Here is a 19611-nt window from a genome sequence, read left to right on the forward strand (position 1 = left end):
AGGGATTAAAGTGAAAAAAATTATTCTGACTGAAATTTTTTTTTAGGCCAAGTCATATTCCTTTAACTTTTTACATAGTCGAGACCAATAGCGTTTTAAGGGGAGACGTTTTAAACCGCTTTAATATTGCCAGTAGGCATATTTTAAAAGCTATTTTAATCTATGAAAACGAGGCAGGGAGCATGTGTAGGCTACTGTAGAGCACGAACGGCAGCATTGTGACTAGCTTCTGATTGATGGTGACCTAGCACTTTTTTGCCATTATTGCCATATTGAAGTCTCCTGTGACATACTGTGCAAAGACACGTACCTGGCTGTTTGATTTTTTTAGTCCACAAACTAAAAGGCTTGCCATTCTCCCCCCATTTCGCTAAGCCTTTCCCTTTACTTAAACTTTCGTTAAGTAAAGGGGAAAATATTATATATAGGCAAATTATAACACGTTAACACAAAATTTGTTAACACACACAAGTACTTTTCCCCTTTACTTAACATAAATTGTAAGAATATAAAGACTAGTAATAAATAAACATTAGGCCTATGCTAAAGCTATTAAATAGCAGTCCCAAACTAGTTTTTGTTAATACAAAGTTGGTATGAGCCACTACAGTCATTTAAAAATATAAAAAATAATACAAAGAAAAATAGTGGCATTTTGGGGTTAATATGGAAACGACAGTTACCATGGCGAATACACAATATTAACAATAACTGTTAATGAAACATGGAAACTGCTCCTGGTGAATAGAATGAAAATCATCCCTGCATTACTTTTATTTCGGGTAATTTACAACGTAACGGCGTTGCATGCTCGTAGTTTCTTTTGCACTAGCTTGATCAGTGAGGCGATACAGCGCGCGCCGCTGCATTTGCGCGTGCAATTGAGTGTGCGCTACGAGAACAGTATAACGGCTGACAGGACAAGAAAGTCCGTTTTTCTGAGGTGAAAAACTATATTTCAGCGTATACTCATGTCACTGCCTGGTAGTTCCTATTGTGCTGGGTTTTCTGAAGTAGTCATGATTCGCCTCTAACATGCTCTAATAAACACGCATGCAGAGTGGAAAAGGAGGAGCGGAGGCGCGGGGAGCAAGGATTACAGCGCAAACTATATCGATATATGCGATATGGTCTAATTCCATATCGCATTTCAAAAATATATCGATATATTTTTTACATCGATATATCGCCTAGCCCTACCTGCATTATAAGTGTGTCCATGGTAACTGAAATATAGTTATTCTAACTCAGCGCACAACTGTAGCCTGACATGCACTTTCCGTGAGCGGTAATTGAAAACCCGGAGTGGACCATGAGCGAAGTGATTACAGAACGCTTAGAATGGAGAGAGGAACGTGCTTTTGCTCCACTCCAGGCTTTGATCACATCCCCCTCAGTAGGGTGAATACACCTCGTCTTTCCTTAATTTAAGACCTATTCAAACTAAAATTAAGACATTTATTACACTTTTTGAGAAATGAAATCCTATTTACGGCCTTAAAATTATTAAAAGTGAATTTAAGACATTAAGGACAGACTGGAACCATATTGACGGAAATCCGTCATAGACCTGCTGCAATTAACGGAAATCCGTCGTAGCGACGGAGAACTTTAATCCCTGTATATATATATATATATATATATATATATATATATATATATAAATACATTTCATTCTACCAGTAAAACGTTGTGAATCTGCTGTGAATATATTAATATACTGTCCAGCTCCCATTTGAACAGGGAAGGACAAAGGTCTGATCTAATAAAAAGTGGCACTAAACAAGTAGACAGCAAACAAATTTTATTATTTATTATTATTATTTTTTTATTATTATTATTATTATTTTTTATTAAAGTAATACAGCTATTTGTTTTTCATACATTGTGGCCAGGAATATGAACTTCTTTAAACTGAACTATAACAGCCTCTGCTGAAAACTGCAAACACAGATAAAGTCATCATTCATGAGGACAGCTTTGGGTGCTTTTTGCTTCTTAGAAGCAACTTACAGGAAGGAAGAATGCAAAACAGGGAAATGTATGAGTGAGCGATATCAAATATTGAAGAGGAGCACATTAGTTGAGTGAGAGCAGAGCATACAGTAAAACACTGGCATTCATACAACTGCAGTGCTTACTGCGCAATTTACACTAGACTCATGGTCCATCATTAAAGCTGGTCTTTTCCAACCACTCATGTGGCACAAACAACCACAGTTGATTTTAATGTCACATTAGCTGTACACACAGAAACTGCTTTTTATAGTAAAATATTTTACCCTGGTAAGATTTACAACATACATATGATTACGTAACATGTTTTGACCTGCTTAGAGCTTAAAATCTAAATTTAATTAAACTATTAAAAACAAAACAAAAACAAACAAAAAAACTATTTAACAATTTTACTGTTTTATTTTACAGATTTTAATAGACTGTAAATGTGTATGTCCAATGTAAAATAACATGAAAAACATGTAACTGAAAACAAAATTTCCATTTTAATAAAAGAATCAGACTTCCCATCACTACTCTGACTGACCTTGCTTCACTTGTCAAAAAATTTCGCTGTGGTGTTTCCTTACAAGTTTATTCTCATAATATTATATCATAACATTGTATCATCATATCATATCATATAATCATACATTCTTTGTTGTAATACGCGGACATTTAAATGACAACTATGAATGTATTTTAAATATTTTAACTGAAGGAATTCCTGCAAGGAAAAGGAAGGGGCTAATGAAAATTAAGTCTTGTGTCGCTCATACATAGAAAAATTATTGCTTCCGTGTTAAAAAATAAGGTCTTTCTTTCCATCAAAACTTTACTTTTTTTTTTATTTTTTTATCCAGAATACAGGGCCTCATATATTAAAACAAATTGGGTTAAATATTTCAAGAGTGTTACCAACCATTGTGTTTAGGGTTAGGGGTTGATTAGGACAATATATAAATTAAATTTAAATAATTCAACAACTAAATTATTCCTTAAAATGAATAATAAAAATGCAGAATTGAATGGTAAGTGCTCTAAAATGGTATAAATTGCTAATACATGAATAAATAAAAAAGTGGGTCATAGAAATGGGGTCCTGAAACTGCAGTCTGTGTTCAAACAGCTAATTGTACTGGTAGTTCCAGTCAGTTGAATCACTGTTCTAAATTAATGTGCTGTAGTTAACAACGCTGTAGTTCTTGCAGAGTTAAGAAAGCAGCAGTCAGTTTCATAAATCAAAACAGTTATGACATTCTCTCTGACTACGTCTACACTAATCCGGACATTCATTTCAAAATGCTCTCTGTCTACACTCAAGCGTCGCAAGATGCTTAAATCATCATACTGCACATGTAAATAAAATTGCGCGTAATAAATGCTCACTAAGATGACCGAGAAACCAGACATTATAAAGTTATCACATTATTCTTCATTTAATTAGCAAAATATCTCTACCACTTACTGGTGCGTTCAGGTCGCACTCAATCGCCACTCCTTATGTTGTCTACGACGTGTAAACGTTATTCTCTCAAAAATACAAATATGTACATACATGTTGCTCACATATGGTAGCCCAGTTCGCGTTGAATACAGTGTAATGACAGTTTTTCCATTAATATGTTTATAAGCAACTGAAAAAAACACAAATGTCAGGGCATGTCACTCCTCCAGGGCCCCAAAACCCCCTGAGACCCGAGAGGGTTAATGTTTGATTTGGGGGTGGGGTGAAAAATCTTACCGATCCAAAACTTTTGACTGGAAGTGTACCTATGGCATCCCAATACGTTACAACCATGATGATCAAAAAGTGTGGAAAAAAATTTCACTCTTTGTCAACTTTGTTCAATATGAGTGCCGTATGTTCTTATGACCAGCCCTTTACGCCGTCACCACCCGGGTGTTGATAATACACGAGAGCAGGTGAGACTTGAACAGCACACATTGCTATCTGTGTTTACACTAAACTTGTTTAAGCCTTGCTATTGCTTATTTAAACTTTCAAGAGCAAGATGCAAAATATATAGCTTGCACATGGTGTGAGAAGATTTGTGTGCACACACTGAAAGCATGTGTATAGTGCTTAAACAGACAAATTCACACAAAAAATTATGTCCACATGCCCGTCTGTATCCTAGCAAACATAGTCGGTTAAATAAGTCTAAGATGTAAATAAGTCTCTGATTTCCCCAGAGTGTGTAAGTGAAGTTTTAGCTCAAAATACCCCACAGATATTTTTATATAGCATGTTAAAATTATCACTTTTTGAGGGTGAGCAAAAAAATGCACCGTTTTTGTGTCTGTCCCTTTAAATGCAAATGAGCTGCTGCTCCCAGCACAGAGGTCAGAGCTACAACAGCTTGTGTCCTTTTACCTCACACAGACATGCACTGAAAATTTCAAAAACGTTTAGCCTTTTATGTTCAAACCAGAGTCAGACAAAGATGGAGAGACTCCAGAAGAAGTGACAACTTGTAGACAACATTTCTGAATGGTTAGTTGATGAATTTATGTTGCTTGTGTGTAGATATCTTCTAGTCATTGATTAGTGTATTCTGTCATGATAATCTATAAATCTTGTTCTGGGGGCAGGGTTTATGTCAATTTTAGGGTTCGTGATGTCACTAACCCGGGAGGAATGTTGTGTAGTCCCTACCAGCCGTTTGTTGTAGTCCTTAAAAAGCAATTTCTTTAAAAGAAAATATCTCCCTTTGCTTTGAACTTTGAGAGTCGTGACTTTGCAGATGTTGTTTATGCTCAAACAGCAACTTTACATACTACTTAAAGTTAAAAAAGTGAAATCATAATCAACCACCCCTTTAAATTCTGTTGCCATGGCAACACATCATACTTTAATAATATTCTTAGGCGTTTTTGAGGCTCTTAGCATGCTTCAAATTGCATGAAACACAACACACATATCAGAGCTGATATAGGGTTTACAGTAGCTTTTGTAAGCTCTTGCTTTTGTAAGACTGTTCACTGCCCCTTAGGAAAATGAACAATGGTTTTGTGACCAATTACTGTTCGTATTACCATAGTTTTCCGACAAGTATCATGATTAAATGGTGTTTAACTCTGTATCTAAAATGTTTAAGACAATTATTTAAAAAAAAACATACCACTCTGAAATGTCCTCTGAAATCAGTGCTTGCAAAGTCCATGCATGAAATCCGTTTTGCATGATCTTCTTGTTTGTTAACATTCTTAAGTCTGAATCAGGCTTGAAATGATTTGAAATTGACCCCATCCTTAATATATACATCTGAGTACAGTTTGAATTTATGGCAAGGGGTGTGACACTTCCCGAACATGCATTAAGTGCTGGGCAAGCTAACCAATCACAGCGTATTTCGGAAGGAGGGGCTTCATCGAAACAGGAAATACATGGCGAGTTCAGGCCAGGCTGGGGAGAGAGGTGCTGTAATAATGTAACATGTGAAAAATAATGTGTTTTTGAACAAATCAAGCATGAAAGCATATTCTAGTACACCCCAAAAAACAGGTGTGAGTATTATAGATTTCCATTAAATAGTTTCAAGTTTCATTTCGCTTGCAACAACCTACACGTCCCTGCATAAACACTCCAGATATTATTATTTTTTTGTTATTTAAAGCATCTATGTCCGGCCAGTTGATAATACCTAGAATATCAAGATCGACTGCTGGTGGTAGATCCTTTTCCTAGCACCAAAACTTTGGAACAGTCTTCCTAACATTGTCCAGGAAGCAGACACACTCTGTCAGTTCAAATCTAGAATAAAAACACATCTCTTGATCTAGTATACACAACACATTATAGACTTCTATAATTCAATGTTGGGCAGCATAGATTAGGTCAGCCGGAACCGTGAACACTTCCCATTAATCCTGTTGTACTTGTTACATCATAAGAAGAATGGCATCTACGCTAATATTAGTCTCTCTGTTTATCCCGAGGTTTACTGCAGTCCACGGGATCTAGGCCGTATCCAGATCTGATGAAGGACCTGCGCCTGGACACGACGACAACGCAGTCCTGAAGTGTCAACTAATCTCTCCCCTGTGAAGGCCTCCTTCCCTTCCCTGTACCTCTGTACAGATAAAACGTTGTCGGGATAATTCCGGTTCACGTGGCTATGGGGAAGCGATAAAAATTCTGTATTATAAATTTTAAGGCCAGACAAGTAGTTTTGTTGAGGGTTGGTTAAAAGAAGGACTACACGCCTGTGCACATATATATTCAAACGCGCATACCTATAGTATAAACACGTAATACGCATGTGCACGCCATCAGCGTTCTCACAGGTTCAAGTTTTTAAAGTTTGCGCAGAGAGAACTTAAGGGTTTTCTGTTATAATGGTGTTGTGTTAGCGGCCCCTAAGTTAATAACTAATGATCATTGCGACAGAAGTGAATCAATCAAAACTAACTTTAGCTGGACAATAACTTTATTCTAGAGCTGCTGTAAAGCCAAAACAATCTCTGTTACTTTAATTTCCTATTATCACTGTAAAGCTGCTTTGAAACAATCAATGTTATTAAAAGCTCTATATAAATGAAGGTGACTTGACTACGTTCAAAAACCACTGTTAATTTGAACAGAAAAGCAAGTATATTGTAAGGGTGATATGGCATGGCAGCCAATACAAATAATAAATAACAATTGCCTTATATAATGCAGCATTATACGTTTGGACCAGACCCAGGCTGGGGGCAGGCCAACTCTGGCACTGGGCTAAAGTAGCTGCTTGAATATGTTCATTCAGCTGTATGATCTGAATGAATAAATTGTTTAAAATGAACTGATTGTTTATGAATAAAACGAAATATGTTATAAAACACCACTCTGCCTCTTTTCATTTAAAAAAAAACTTAAACATATTAATAGCAACACAAATGTGGTTCAGGCAACAACACTGATCATCTTCACAGCATGTATTTATAACAAAACGAAATATCAAACACAACCCTACCTCTTTTCGTTTACATTTTAAAAATATTAAACATGTTAATATGTGGTTCAATTGGCATTGTTATGGGTGTGGGTGTGTGTTTGTATTCTTTGTATTTTTTTGGCTTTGTATTTCTCTTGGTTTTGTAAGTGGCAGCAGAGATGATGAACACCTGATTTAAATTAGGAGGTGGAGATATGTGTGTTTCGGTTCTGTGCATGGGGCTGGAGAACAGAAAGGTGACATCTACGGCTAGCCTCTTGTTTCCTCGCTAAAACGGGATCTAGCGTCTGTCTGGATTTTGGGACATTTCAGATGGTATAAAATGTATTATTGCACTTTGTGAAACCCCTAGAATTATGTAATAAACCTTATTACATTGATTTTGTATTCGTGTTGTAAGACGCATGAGTAATTAGAAACACCTGGTGTTTTCAGCAGCTCAGCTGTTTGCAGGTGAATGTGCTGACAGATCAATGTGTAAGTTGGATAGTCACTGTTTTTTTTTTGTTTTTTTTTCAGTAGTTGATCACAAATGTTCGTCACTTATCCATGTGATATGAGAGGAAAGTGAGGTAGGGGAGTTAAACTTTAAATTGACCTACATTTGGAAAGTGATATAGAAATGCTGTTGAGGTAAACATATGTTTTACTCTTGTTTTGCATTTGTTTGGTAGACTGATAAGGGCAGTTGAGATCTGGTGTTGCTGTTGCTGTATTAAAGGATTGGTTCACTTTCAAAAAAAAATTTGCTGATAATTTACTCACCCCGATGTCATCCAAGATATCCATGTCTTTCTTTCCTCAGTCGAAAAGAAATTAAGGTTTTTATTCTAGTTAATAATTTGGCTGGAGGGCGTGTTTGGGCCCTCCCATTGTACCAGATTCTCCTTCCTTACCAAAACAAGCTGATGCTGATAAACAGTTTCCTGATATGTTTGTGACTTGTGCTGTTACTCGTGCAATGAGTAAAAAATGTGTCTGAAATTCAGAGCATAGAGCTTAAGTCTGATTGTAGAAAAAAGAAAATGATTCCTGGTCTTTCGTATCTCTTCCCTTCTGTTTCTCACCAGGAGTTGGTCGTGGCGCAACAGGAGGATTCCACCCTGAAGAAAATGTTTTCTGTCACATTGTCCATTGAAGAGGTAGCTAGTGCAGCAAGTGGCTGTTTTATTGAGGATGGGATCCTGCTAAGGAAATGGCTATCTGGTAGTGAAGTACCCTTGGGTGAGGCCTGTATTCAGGTGGTTGTGCCAATGTCTCTTCGAGATACTGTTTTACATACTGCACATGGAGACATTGTGGGTCATTTTGGGGTCAACAAGACTTAAGGTTAACAGATAATATCTGTTGCGTTATTTTTATTGACCTTGTATAAAAAAAAAATGTTGAGGGAGTATATTAAAACCTGTACAACCTGTCAGCTTACAGGAAAGGGTCTAAAATTGCCCTGGTTATTGTTGGTGGCTCGTGAGGTGGTTCAGGACAGTCTTGGTTTTAGTCCAAATGAGTTGGTCTTTGGTCATAAAGTGCGTGGACCACTGGCTGTTCTCCATGATGGATGCACCTCAGAGTTTTAGACGTTGTTTATTCTTAGCTGGTCAAATGGCTAAGGACAATTTGTTGAATAAACAAATAAAGGTGAAGCATTGTTTGATCGAGAAACAGAGTTTTGTGTGTTTTGTCCAGGTGATCAGGTGTTGGCCCTGTTGCCTCTTCCGGCTTCTGTTCTGTGCAAAGTTTTCAGGTCCATATACGGTGGTACGTCAAGTTTCCGACCAAAATTACTTGATTTCAACACCTGAGCGGAAAAGATGCACACAGTTGTGCAATGTTAACTTGTTAAAACCCTTTTATTCCCATTCTTTGGTGTCAGAGAAGGCTCCTGTGGCAGTTGCTGTAGCTTCATCTGTAATGGAAGTTGCTGAGGATGTTAAAGTACCTGAAGATTGCATGTTGCAGCCCCGTCTTAACTCTGAAACACTTAATAACTTGGAGGATTTTGTATAACATTTGCCTCTTCATCAGAGAGCTGAATTGTTAGCTTTGATTTCAGATTCCATATGTTGTTTTCAGATTCACCTTCATGCACTCATTTGATAGAGCACGATATAGATGTCGGCGACGCAAAACCAATATGCCAGTGTTTTTATCATGTTTCTTTGGATAAACAACGTCATCTTGAGTTTGAAATTAAATATGTGGTCGAAAATAACATCGCTAAACCTTCCTTTTGAAGCTGGGCATCACCTTGTTTACTGGTGGGAAAGCCAGATGATGAAAGGTGGTGCGCCCGCTACTTTTCAACACTTGATGAACCATGTAACCTCTGGGTTGAATGGTTGTGCTGTTTATTTAGATGATGTGGTTGAATATAGTGACACGTGGGAGCTGCATCTTTTACGTGTCCACGCATTGGACAGCCTTTTTAGATCCAGGTTGACGCCAGTCAAGTTGGGGCTGGAGCTGTACTGTTGCAAACTGATGAACAGGGTATAGAAAGACCAGTTTCCTATTTTTCCAGAAAGTTTAAGTCTCACCAGTTGCATTATTCCACTATTGAAAAGGAGGCATTGGCGTTGATTTAGACTTCAAAATACTGCAAAGCCCATGTAACAAGTGGTATTTTTCCAATTGTGGTATTTTCAGATCACAATCCACTTTACCTTTTTGCAATCGTTGCAGAGCCCAAACCAGCGTCTTATTCGATGGTCTCTCTTTTTGCAACCATATCCTTTGGAGATTCGACACATAAGGGGTGTGGAAAATGTACTGGCTGATGCCTTATCTCGTGACCCATGTGAGAGTTTTTGCGACTGATTCAGTTGATGTTTTTTTTTTTTTTTTTCTCATTGTGACCATGGCTTTTCCTAGGCGCCGGGAGTTGCTGTATTCAAGTTGCAAGGGGAATCAGATTAAGAAGGTACCATACTGGGTTTGCAATCTGTTATAATGATTTTGGGTTAAGTAGTAATATTTTTTCGTTAATTAAGAAATAATAATAATTTTCTCATTTGTTTCAGAGATCCTTTGCAAGGATCCTATCTCTTAAGAGGGGAGGTGTTATGGGTGTGTTTTGTTTTCTTTGTATTTTTTGGTTTTGTATTTCTCTTGGTTTTGTAGGTGGCAGCAGAGATGAGAAACACCTGATTCAAATTAGGAGGTGGAGATTTACGTGTTTCGGTTCCATGCATGGGGAGGGAGTAAGGAGAGGTGACATCATCTACGGCTGGCCTCTTGTTTCCTCGCTAAAACCTGATCAAGCGTCTGTCGGCATTTTGGGACATTTCAGATGGCATTACAATTATTATTGCACTTTGTGAAACCCCTAGAATTATGTAATAAACCTTATTCATTATATCAAGCTTTAGTTTTGATTTCCCTATATTGTTGCGGCCACGAGTCGGCCGTAACAGTATCTTCACTGTAATAAAATTAAATATGACAAAACACAACCCTGTCTCTTTTTGTTAAATGTCAGTTTTAATTTAATGATCAATAATAGCCATTATAAAAGTATAAGTAAAAGTTATAAGAAGCTATACAATAAGAAATAAAGCAATCAATTCGGTCAAACATACAATGTCAATGCTCTAGTAGGCTACAAAGGTAAAGTTAAATAGCCTAAAATAAAGTTATGAAACTTCAATTTGCCCTCAGTCAAAACAATTTGCCAGGGAACAAATTATAGATTCATGAGACCAAAGATTGCCCGTTAGATACACACGAGACAAATTACATCTCATGTTTAACCACTACAGAGACATCAGAGCCAGCAGCAAACTTCAGAAGGACTAGCCAAGATAAGGCTGTTCCTGGCGGGGTACATAACGCTGAGCACCCGCTGATCGCCTGGATAACGCAACTCCGAAAACATCAGATCAAATTTTCAAATAGGCGCTAACTTCATAAATAAACCACAGATTTGAGCTTTAAACAACTACATCCTCACCTGAAAAACTCTTAAAACTAGGGCTGGGTAAAAATATCGATTCATCAATGCATTGCAATTATTTGTTTCTCAATTCAATATCGATTCATCAAATCCTATGAATCGATTCAGCCCACCGGCCAGTGGCGGCGCTGTGGGCAACACTCTAGTGAGAGCGTTCAGCGTAGTACAAGACGCGCTTTACCAAAACAGCAAGATGACGGACAGCAGCTGCACTCCGTTCAAGCCTGCACCACCAATGTTAAAAGCCGACGTTTGGGCTCATTTTGGATTCCACTGTAAGCCGGGAACAAATGAAGAGGTGGATAAAACCAAAGTGGTCTGTAAGCATTGCCACACCGTTCTTAAATATTGTAACAACACAACTAACTTGCGCAACCACCTAGCTCGACACCATGCAGATCTAATGCAACAAAAACAATCCAGCATGGCTAAGCCGGATGATTCTAAACAGAACACAACTCGACAAAGCCTTTCACTGCAAATTTCCTTCAGGCTCCGTTCGTGCACAGAAGATAACGGGATCCGTGGCCGTCTACATCTGTAAAGACTTACGCCCATATAGTGTTGTTGAAAACGTGGGCTTTAAATACATGGTCAACACACTTGAGCCACGGTACGCCATACCTACGCGTAAACACATCACAGAAGTGGCCATGCCAAAGCTTTACATGGAGGTTAAGACGGAGGTTTTGGATTCCTTATGTTGGCGGAAAAAGTGGCGCTTACCTGCGATGGCTGGACCTCCAGAGCGACCGACCCGTACGTAACCATCACTTCTCATTTTATTTCAACTGATTGGGTCCTTGTGTCAAACATCCTGCAGACCAGAGCGCTCTTTGAAAGCCACACAGGGAACAATATTGCTAAATTGCTCACCGAGGTAATGAATGAATGGGGCTTGAGTGACAAAGTGCCAGCAATTGTAACAGATAACGCAGCTAACATGCTACGAGCAGTTGGACTGACAGAGACATTGCACATTGGCTGTTTTGCACATGTCCTAAACTTGGCATCACAGGCTGCTCTCAAGATGCCTGCAGTATCAAGGCTTCTAGGCAGACTGAGGCGGATCTCCGCATTTTTCCACCGGAGCACCATAGCCAACCACGAACTAAAAAAAAACTGCTGGACCTGCCACAGCACAAGTTAGTGACCGATGTACCAACGCGTTGGAATAGTGCATTTGAAATGGTGGAAAGATTTTTAAAACAGCAAGCTGCTATCTCTGCTGCACTACTTGCCCCTGAGATAAGAAAACAAGAGAAAGATCTGAGCTCCCTTACAGAGGCAGACATAACAGCAGCAGAGGCTGTTGCACTGGCTTTGAAGCCAATGAAGAAAGCCACCTTAGTCATATCTCAAGAAGGAACCCCAACTCTCTCTGTCATCGCCCCTCTGAGAGCAAGACTTCTGGAAGAGATGCATCCGGCCCCGAGTGATCCTGTGATGGTGAAGGAGATGAAATCTGCTGTGCATCAGGATCTCCAGAAAAGGTATTTATTATCATTATGACACTTTATTCTAAGACAGTTGTTTTGTATTATACTAATTTCATAATGATAATTTTTATATTTTTTTGTAATAGAAATGTATTATATTTATTTTAAGGTACACAGGGGAACAATTTAAAGGAACAACTCTACTTAGCTTCTGCCCTGGACCCACGCTTTAAGGCCCTGCCTTTTTTGACTGATGATGAGCGTGAGGAAGTCTTCGCCCAACTCACTGATAACACTAAGACACTGGCAACTGAAAAAATCTCAGTAAGTACTGTATAGTGTGAATAAAAACATTATGTATTTTTATTATTAATCATACACTGCAATTATGAATTTAAACCTAACTATATTGTTATATACACTATTTCGAAAAGGGTGATAACTATTTACAATACAATTCCTTTGCTTTCTCAACAGAGTGGACCAATAAGTGCAGAGGCCAATGAAGCAGAACCAGCTGAGGACTCTGGACCCCATCCAAGAAGAAAAGAGACTCTTGTGCATTGGCAGATCTCCTTGGGCAGACATATTACTCCAGAAGCAGACTCCATAAAAACAAGAGATGATGCAGTAGATGAGGTGATGAAGTACAAAGAGGTAAAACCAGTACCACTCAGCACTAATCCACTCAGCTGGTGGAAGGAACATGAGCTGGAATTCCCTCTTTTGTCATGCCAAGCTAAGCGATACCTCTGTATTCCTGGTAGTAGTGTACCAGCTGAGAGAGTCTTCTCTCATTGTCACAGCCCAGAGAAGTGCACTGACGCCTGAGCATGTAGACCAGCTGCTTTTTTTGAACAAAAACCTGCATGTGCACTAGTTTGATAACAAATGCTTCAGAGTTAACATGTTATTGTACTAAAATGTTATGAGTTATATGATGGAAATGTCTGTAATGTCCTACATATAGGCACAGTAAATAAGCCAAAGGTTCTCTGATCAGCTGTTCAGAGTGTTATTTATTGTGTTGACAAAATAGCACTTTGTAATGTTATAATATCTATGGTTGCACTTTTTTTTATGAGTATGCACATTTTGTGCTTCTGTTTACATTTATTTTATAACTTGAATGTATAGGAAGAAAGACATATACTTTCTACTACTTACAGTTACATGCACTTTAGAGGTGTTAATAAAGCACCTGTTTGTTACAGTTGTGGTTTGTATTCAACACATGTACAATATTGTACAGTTTGTTCTGCTAAATAAACCATGACAGGAAACTGGGGTCAATTTGTTCTTAAACATTGGTAATACTGCACACATTATTTAAAAATATACTCAGGTACTTAATTACTTGTGTATTTACTTATTATTGAATCGATATCGAAGCTAATAAATCAATATCGAAATCGAATCGAAGCCTCAAGAATCGAAATCGAATCGAATTGTAAAATTCCTAACAATACCCAGCCCTACTTAAAACTACATTTTGTGACGCAAAAACAGTTCTGTCATGACATTGGCATGGTAATGGATATGACAATGTTGATATGTTAGGTCTTGGCGGAATTGATCTGCTGCTGCTTTAATTTAATTTAATTTAATTTAATTTAATTTAATTTAATTTAATTTAATTTAATTTAATTTAATTTAATTTAATTTAATTTAATTTAATTTAATTTAATTTAATTTAATTTAATTTAATTTAATGCATTCTGGGATACCTGGCTGTCTCAAATCCGCACAAGTCACCTCTCGATGCATCCTCGATAAAAGGGGAGGATCAAGAACACATCCGGGGATTTTAACTGTTCTTGGCTAGATGTGAACTTTGAATTGGAACAGTACTTGGTTGCTGCGACTGATGACATTTCACAAGTCCACAAGAACACAAGTACAGATAGAACGCATATTGAGAAACAGCCTGTGTTATATCAGGTAACAGCAAGGTAGACCGCTCTTACCCTGGGCTGCCAGTTCTCATACTGTTTCTGCAGGTTGGCCCCTATCGTCTCCAGGGCTTTCTGTGGACTCATAGACAGAGGGTCTAGAAGATAAAAAAAGAGAAAACACACATTACAGTATTACTGTAAATTCAGACACTTTTATATGCTATACTACATACTAATACACTATTATGCAGAAGAATGCCAGATGATATACATTTTATCTAAGGAGTCTTATAGAAGTACAAAAGTCATCCCAGAATAAAACCTGTCTGAAACACAAGTGAAACACAGAAAATGGGAAAGCGCTTAAGTTGGAAGCTGAAACACAAAGACAAAAAAATAAATTCTGTTGGGATTATGAAACATATTTCTGCTCTGCACACGTCATAACTACTAAAATACAAAAAAAAAAAAAGATCAAAGTTTTCTATGAGGAAAGTGTTCATTAAATTGGTTTATAGCTGAATTCTTAAAAGAAAAGGGACAAAAAAACAATGTTTATTAAATCAAACTGCACACTGCGCTGTAAACATTTATTAATTGACAGGCATTCAACATATTGCTTATTTCTCAAATTTTTCAGACACATGTACAAAGTAATGTCCTTCTTTATTACACACAGGGGCGTCAGACAAGAGGTAATGGTGGAACAGAGTTACAACCGAGGGGGAAACCATTGTATGGTTATTTGGTGGATATATGGGCAAACTCACCTATCCAGCACTCTAGTCTGGCACAGGGTGAAGTCTTGACTACATCAGGAGGGTCCACGCCAACATTGAGACATAAAACTAGAGCCACACTTACAGTTTTCATCTGTATGAACAAATAGGAGAAAAAAAAAACTGTAAGATAATTTAAATAACTGAAATGAAAAGGGTATTTATTTTTATTTTTTTGGATGTACATCATCAGGGTGTTTTGCATGTAGGCCGATGTCACTCTAAGAGTGAGGTGGGATGGGGCAGGGCGGGAATGGCACTAAAGGCAGAATGAAGGAAAGTTAGAATTTAGAATAACTAATGGGGTGATAACTTGATATAAGTACAATAATTCCAAACGAATTCTCCCAGGGCCGGCACCACGAGGCGGCAAACGGGGGCATTGCCCCCTCAGATCTGATTTGTGCCTCATCAGTTTCAATTTGTCCCCCCTCCACCCCCAAAATGGGATTGATTTGAACACTTTGACGAGTACGACTACGATCACACCGGTGTGATTAGAACGTTCAGTGTGTCACTTATAAATTCAAACGTGATTTTGCACTTTGGCTGAGCTCAGTGCTTTTCAAAAAAAATAAATGTATAGTTTGATCAATTCAAATTTTATACACTGATAATAATAATAATAATTATTATTATTATTATTATTTGATACAATATTTTTATAATAATAATAATAATTTGTTACAATATGTTCTGTCATAGTGTGGCTGCATGACGCGTCACCAAGGAAATAATACGCTCTAAAATAACAGTCAACCTTAAAAAACTCACTTATAAATACTTCACTAGTTTCAATACTGGATGAATCAGCATTTTTTAACGAATCACTTGTCGCCACCTGGTGGCGTAACAATGTAATCGATACAATCATTATTTTTAAGCGCTAAGTTACTTTCAAAAGCTGATTTGCTCTATTTTGATAGCTACCGTAGATATCAGTGTTTATATCCGAAAAATAAGTACTTCTACGATAATATGAATATTTGTAACACAGAACACAGATTTAAATGTGCCAGTGTGATTTTGTCGAAGGTTTAATAGACACAGGCGAATAGTTGACATTTAGGATTAGGAATGAGATCGCATGGAAGTTTGAATCGAGATCACAATCTTTTAACGATTAATACGTTATTGCATAATGCATAGTTTAACCAAAAATACAAATTTCTCAATTTTTACCTATGACATTCCAAACTGTGTTTTGCACCATTGCTTTGGCAAAGCATCAGTTGATAATACCTAGAATATCAAAATCAACTGCTGGCGGTAGATCCTTTTCCTATTTAGCACCAAAACTTTGGAACAGTCTTCCTAACATTGTCCGGGAAGCAGACACACTCTGTCAGTTCAAAGCTAGACTAAAAACACATCTCTTTGACCTAGCATACACATAACACATTATAGACTTTTATAATTCAATGTTAGGCTGCACAGATTAGGGCAGCCGGAACTGGGAACACTTCCCATAAATCCTGATGTACTCGTTACATCATAAGAAGAATGGCGTCTACACTAATATTAGTCTCTCTGTTTATCCGAGGTTTACCGCAGTCCGCCGTATCCAGGCTGTATTCAGATCTGATGAAGGACCCGCGCCTGGACGCGACGACAGCGCAGTACTGAAATGTCAACTAGGCTCTTCCCTGTGAAGGCCTCCCTCCCCTGGCCTCCCTCCCCTCCCTTTACCTATCTACAGATAAAGCATTGTCGGGATAATTCCGGTTCGCGTGGCTATGTGGAAGCGATAAAAAATATCTGTATTAATTTTAAGGCCAGACAAGTTGTATGTTAAGGGTTGATTTGTAGGGAAGGACTACACGCCTGCGCACATATATTCAGATGCGCATACCTATAGACTGAACTCGTAATACGCATGTGCACGCCATCAGCGTTCTCACTGGTTCGTGTTTTTGAAGTTTGCGCAGAAAGAACTTAAAGAGTTTTCTGTTAAAACGGTGTTGTGTTAACGGCGGAAGTGAATCAATCAAACTATTTCCTATTATCAATGTAAAGCTGCTTTGGAACAATCTACATTGTTAAAAGCGCTATATAAATGAAGATGACTTGACTTGACTCTTGTGACCTTTTTGTGCTGCGAGTACAGCATGCATTTGGGAATGCAATGTGCGCCAAGTTCACTTGCACATTCTCATAATTTCTAACATTGTTGTGGACAGTTTACAGCATTTCCACATACAGCTATGGTACACCTATGGTACAGTGCAACACCTCAGTAATTCACTGCATGAGATGATTGATGGTCCATGAAAGGAAAAATGTAAAAATCAAATGTCCATAAACCTGCAATGTGAACCAAAGGCGAGTGGGGGGAGGATGAACTTAAGAGTAAGAAAAAGAAAGATGAAATCACTCCATCATGACCATAAGAAAGGATGGGAGGAGCATATGATGACAAGTTGCTGCTGATCAGCATTCTGTTGATGATAGCACAGACCCATTCAAGTCAGCTACAGTTAGAATAAGATCAAGAGCAAATATGAACCACACAACCAAAAATCCAGGGCAAAAAAACGTGAGGATTGCTGTCACTATAATCTGTCTGTGTAAAACTACACCACAACAAACGTACATGACACTATTCACTCTAGACCAACAGTTTATATAAATAAACTCGGGTGTGCAGATCCAATCACAAAAAAAGTGTTGGTAACACTTTATAAGTAGTACACAGTTATACAAATCATTTGCAAACTATCAGTTTATAGTTAATTTATAGTTGATTTATTAGTTAATATACCGTATTGTTCCGAATATGAGACAATGTTTTTTTCGTCTTATATTTAGGGTATAGATTTTACATGTCAATAATACATCTGCAACAATAGGTGGCGCCAAATACGCGTAAAATGAGTGTGCCAAGAAATACAGTGTTTTAGAGAGCAATGTTAGAAGATCGAGAGGCAAAAAGACGCAGAGTCAAAGAAAAGCTTACTGTCAAGAGCCGTGTGAATGTCACGTTTGTGTGCCTCGCTGACGGGACCAAACTTCCCCGTACGTGATTTTAAAACATAAGACGGAACTCAGATTTCAAAACTACAATAAGATTTCATTTCTACTGTAATGAAATTTTTGTAGGCTACATGGTTTTCACTGTGAGATGGATAGCCTAATTGTAAAATAATTCAGATGGGCTACAGGTTATTTTTATGGTATGCCAAAAAGTGTTTATTTTTAAATGTGATCGCTGGTACATTTTACCAGTATTTACCATACTTTCAATACACAAATTTAAATATAAAAAAATATGCAGTATGAAAAATATTTTCAAATAAAAGGATTTGCCTTAATCAAAAAGCCTTTTTCCAAAAGGTAGGCCTACATCTTGAATGTTGTCTTGGGGGTTGTCTTATATTCAGGGTTGTCTTATATTCAGAACAATACAGTACTGTAGTCCCTACATTGTTAATATATTAGTCATCTTCATTTATATAGCGCTTTTAACAATGTAGATTGTTCCAAAGCGGCTTTACATTGATAATAGGAAATTAAAGTAACAGAGATTGTTTTGGTTTTACAGCAGCTCTAGAATAAAGTTATTGTCCAGCTAAAGTTAGTTTTGATTGATTCACTTCCGTCACAGCGATCATTAGTTATTAACTTAGAGGCCGCTAACACAACACCGTTTTAACAGAAAACTCTAAAGTTCTTTCTGTGCAAACTTCAAAAACACGAACCTGTGAGAACGCTGATGGCGTGCACATGCGTATTACGAGTTCAGTCTATAGGTATGCGCGTTTGAATGTGCACAGGCGTGTAGTCCTTCCCTACAAACCAACCCTCAACAAACTACTTGTCTGACCTCATTCATATTTTGGGCGAACGTGAACTGAACTACTGTATTACTGCCTGATGAACGTTACTGTGAACTCGTTCATTCTGGTGTCTGTAAACGGCACGCTCTCTCAGTTTAACTTCGTTCATTAGGGTGCCAGATTTCTATAGAGCTTTCCATGCGAAAACCCAGCTAAAACACACCGTAAACTATGGAGCTCATAATATGACAAAACGATTTGAATTTGAATTTGAATTGTGTAAATTTGAATTATTTGCAAGTGTAATCTAACAAAATTGAATTTTAGGTGGTAGTTTAAATAGTTCTGAATTTGATTTTTTTTTAAACGAATATTGAACATTTGAAATTTAACAAATTGAAATGTTTTTATGGCTGAATTTTATAGACATGTATTTTCAAACAGCTAGTTTTTTTGTTATGAATTCGTATACTGCAAATATTCAGTTAAAAAAAAAATACAGATTCAAGTTTTCAAGATGAAGAAATTCGGAACTTCAAATTCAGTTTTCTAAAATTCAAGTTCAAAAATTCAAGTTCAAAAATTCAGATCTTACAGAAAGTAGGTCACAGGTCATCCACAGGGAAGAGTAAAGGATATCAGATAAGTCGAACAGAGCATTTTGGCTGCACTGCAGTAGTTTTCTGCCGCAAACGCGGTGGTGGTTCAAGAGAATCCGTGTATCTTTCGTTCAGTCGTTTTTTATTTAATATTAAGAGTAGAAAAATGAGAAAACAGCTTGAGTATTAGATTTCTAATATTCTAGAAATAATAGACCGCTGCAGCAGTTGCA

The 19611-nt window shown here is 37.5% G+C and overlaps 1 protein-coding gene across 5 annotated transcripts in view; it reads right to left on the minus strand.

Moving 5' to 3' along the window:
* rptor (regulatory associated protein of MTOR, complex 1) overlaps window positions 1-19611 on the minus strand; it is a 339338-nt gene that overhangs the window by 258369 nt on the left and 61358 nt on the right. For 4 of the 5 annotated variants that reach the window (XM_084128075.1, XM_084128073.1, XM_084128074.1 and 1 more), the window contains exons 3-4: window positions 14995-15097; window positions 14297-14379 (exon numbers count right to left, since the gene is read on the minus strand). In XM_084128075.1, the coding sequence (XP_083984201.1) occupies window positions 14297-14379; window positions 14995-15097 (186 nt within the window). The remainder of the gene's footprint in view (window positions 1-14296; window positions 14380-14994; window positions 15098-19611) is intronic. The other variant, XM_084128076.1, reaches the window with a different exon arrangement.

The sequence above is a fragment of the Abramis brama genome (assembly GCF_963993115.1).
Source record: "Abramis brama genome assembly, chromosome: 11".
In the NCBI taxonomy this organism is placed as follows: domain Eukaryota; kingdom Metazoa; phylum Chordata; class Actinopteri; order Cypriniformes; family Leuciscidae; genus Abramis; species Abramis brama.